Source organism: Lontra canadensis, unplaced genomic scaffold, assembly GCF_010015895.1.
Source record: "Lontra canadensis isolate GAN:19392208 unplaced genomic scaffold, GSC_riverotter_1.0 scaffold636, whole genome shotgun sequence".
Lineage (NCBI taxonomy): Eukaryota > Metazoa > Chordata > Mammalia > Carnivora > Mustelidae > Lontra > Lontra canadensis.
Genome location: NW_022631620.1, coordinates 75,972 through 79,313, shown reverse-complemented (window position 1 = coordinate 79,313; position 3,342 = coordinate 75,972). Strand labels below are relative to the sequence as shown.

The 3,342-nt window shown below is 37.2% G+C and overlaps 1 protein-coding gene across 1 annotated transcript; it reads right to left on the bottom strand.

Annotated features, from left to right (window-relative positions):
* Nucleotides 1-1,601: 1,601 nt before the first annotated feature.
* On the bottom strand, nucleotides 1,602-2,818 carry LOC116863163 (olfactory receptor 6C3-like). Its single transcript, XM_032850662.1, has 2 exons — nucleotides 2,041-2,818; nucleotides 1,602-1,714 (listed from the first exon to the last, which is right to left on the bottom strand). Exons 1-2 carry the CDS (start codon nucleotides 2,816-2,818, stop codon nucleotides 1,602-1,604), a joined length of 891 nt encoding a protein of 296 aa, XP_032706553.1.
* Nucleotides 2,819-3,342: the final 524 nt, after the last annotated feature.

The window sequence follows — 3,342 nt, the reverse complement described above, 5'->3', positions numbered from 1 at the left end:
CACGTTTTAAATATGCTTGAAATAAACACAACATTTTGTCTATGTTTTGTTTTACAAACCAGTTACTACATTGGCTGTTATACCTCAAGATCTAAGGCAAATTACTCAACCTTTCCAAGCATCACTTTGCAAACCTATAACAGAGATAATCAGTCTATGTTACTATATAGCTGTGAAGATTAAACATGATATTATTTAGGACATACCTGGTTAATTGTTCTCTAGAGAAGTGATATTATTATTTTTTAAAAGATTTTATTTATTTATTTGACACAGAGATCACAAGTAGGCAGAGAGGCAGGCAGAGAGAGAGGAGGAAGCATGCTCCCTGCTGAGCAGAGAGCCCGATGCGGGGCTCGATCCAAGGACCCTGGGATCATGACCTGAACTGAAGGCAGAGGCTTTAACCCACTGAGCCATCCAGGCGTCCCAGAAGAGATATTATTATTTATGAAATTCCTATCAAACCCTCATGTGGTATAGGTGTAATAGTGACTGCCTACATCTCCATCTGTTATATATTTAAGCAAATAATACAGATTTGGGAAGCCTGGTGGCTCCATTGGTTAAGTGTCTGACTTCAGTTCAGGTGATGATCTCAGGGTCCTAGAATTGAGACCCACATCAGACTCCCACTCAGCAGGGTATCTGCTTATCCCTTTCCCTCAGACCCTCTTCTTCCCCTGTTCATGCTCTCACTCTTTCTCAAATAAAATATTTATTTTTTATTTTTATTATTTTTAAAGCTTTTACTTATATATTTGACACAAACAGAACACAAGCACGGGGAGCAGCAGGCAGAGAAGCAGGCTTCCTGCTGAGCAAGGGTCTGATGCTAGGCTTGATCCCAGGACGCTGGGATGATGATCTGAGCTGAAGGCAGCAACTTCACCAACTGAGTCACCCAGGAGCCCCTAAAATCTTAAATAATAATAATAATAATAATAATAATAATAATAATAATACAGTTAAACAAGGGTAGTACATAAAAAAGACATGACACATGCCTTGAGCATAGCTAGAAAGGAAAAGATGTATGACTTTTAAATAATTTATAAGCAGTAAAATAAACACTCAACTGAGCATGAAGAACTGGACAGATACTGCAGTTTGTGTGCACAAAATATGATTGTTGGATAATTTATTTCATACTTTTCATAGCTTTAAGAAAGAAAATGTAAGAAAAAGAAAGAAATGTGATACTAGTAACGGAACACAAGATTTTAGAATAAATCCATGAAAAGAGTGTTTACTCAAGTCTTTACAGTAAAAATAAGTATTTATATTATTTGGAACAATCATGAAAATGATTATTGTTTTATAGCCACTGATGTCCTATTTAGTCTTACAAATCAATGAGGAAATGGAACCTATAGAGGGATTGAAAGAAACACACAACAAAGTTACTTTAGGTTTAAAAGAAAGCTTAAAGAAATGAGCACATCATAGCAAGTTTTGGGGAGATGGATATTAGAAGTTACTCTAGAAGTTGAAATTTTATTTGCCCTTTATTGGATCTTTGCAATGACATCCATCCATGTTAATACATATTTTCATTTGTTTCTAAAAAGCAGTACTTTATGCAGCAAGTTTTTGAAAGCTCATTTTACCTGCTGATTCCTCAGGGTATAAATAAAAGGGTTCAACATGGGGACAATTGAGGTGTTGAGAATAGCTACTCCTTTGGTCAGTGATGCTCTTTCTCTTGCTGAAGGCTTTTTTTTTTTAATCATTTTTTTAATTTATTTTCAGCATAACAGTATTGATTGTTTTTGTACCACACCCAGTGCTCCATGCAATCCATGCCCTCTCTAATACCCATCACCTGGTTCCCCCAACCTCCCACCCCCCCACCTCTTCAAATCCTTCAGATTATTTTTAGAGTCCATAGTCTCTCATTGTTCACCTCCCCTTCCAATTTCCCCCAACTCCCTTCTCCCAACTCCCCATGTCCTCCATGCTATTTGTTATGCTCCACAAATAAGTGAAACCATATGATAATTGACTCTCTCTGCTTGACTTATTTCACTCAGCATAATCTCTTGACATACATGAATATACAGCTCCCATAAGAGATGGAAATGACAATCAAGTGAGAGGAGCACGTGGAGAAAGCCTTTTTCCTCTGACTAGCAGATGGAATTCTCAGGATTGTGCTAAGGATGCACATGTAGGAAAGAATCACTAAGCCCAAAGTGAAGATCAGAGTGACAAAAGTGTAGTAAAAGCCAATCATCTCTAAAAGCCATGTATCTGAGCACGAGAGTTGTAAGATGGGGAAATAGTCACAAGAGAAATGATCAATTACATTGGAAGCACAGAAATCTAGCTGGAGGATGAGCATGAGTGGTGTGAAAATGGTAAGAAATCCTCCTAGCCAGAACCCAAGGACAGGCAGGGTACAGATTTTTTTGCTTATGATGGTGGTGTAATGAAGAGGCTTGCAGATGGCAATGTAATGATCAAAAGACATGGCAGTGAGAAGAAAAAATTCAGAAACACCCATGAAGATGAAGAAAAATAGTTGAGCTAAACAATTGTTATAGGAAATGGTCTTGATATTTATAATGATTGCCCCCAAAAATCTGGGGATAGAGACGCTGGTGAATGTGATTTCTAAGAAGGAGAAATTCTGCAGGAAGTAATACATAGGAGTCTTGAGACGACAGTCTATCAAAGTGAGGATGATGATGGTTAGGTTTCCAGGGACACTTAATACATAAGCCATAAATAAAAAGATAAAGATTACAACCTGAAACGGTGGGTCATATGAGATACCCAAGAGAATGAACTCTGTAATCATTGTATGGTTTCTCATACTGTTTTTTATTTTCTTTAAGCAAAATCTGTTGAGAAGACAGAAAGAAAGAGTGTGTGAACAGTAAAGGATTGAAAATTTAAGAGCTCCTATTATTAGCTCCAACGAAATGAAGCAATGGAACTTTTTCCTGTGTGCAGTTTTGCAATATCCACTCAACCTGTTAAAGCATAAATATTTTACACATCCTCTCTTGAAATGGAAAACCGTATTCACATATCTATGTTAAAAGCCCCCTCACGAGTGACTTTACATAACACCTGTACCTGTTACCAAATTGTCTATATGTGCAATATAGTGCTTAATTTTTATTTATTTTTAGTTTAATTTCAATATAGTTAACATACAGTGTTATATTCATTTCAGTTGTACAATATAGTGAGTCAACAATTGCATACATCACCCAGTACTCATCAGGACATGTGCACTCCTTAATCCCCACCCCCTATCTCACCCTTTCCCCCACGAACCTCCCCTCTGGTAATCATCAGTTTGTTCTCTCCAGTTAAGAGTTCCTTGGTTCC

Bases quoted from the DNA above. Each gene is read 5' to 3' on its own strand.
- LOC116863163 (XM_032850662.1), bottom strand. From the start codon at position 2,818: ATGAGAAACCATACAATGATTACAGAGTTCATTCTCTTGGGTATCTCA. The intron at 1,715-2,040 runs GATTATGCTGAG...AAAAAAAAAAGC, and splicing joins TATATTCATGTATGTCAAGA to CTTCAGCAAGAGAAAGAGCA.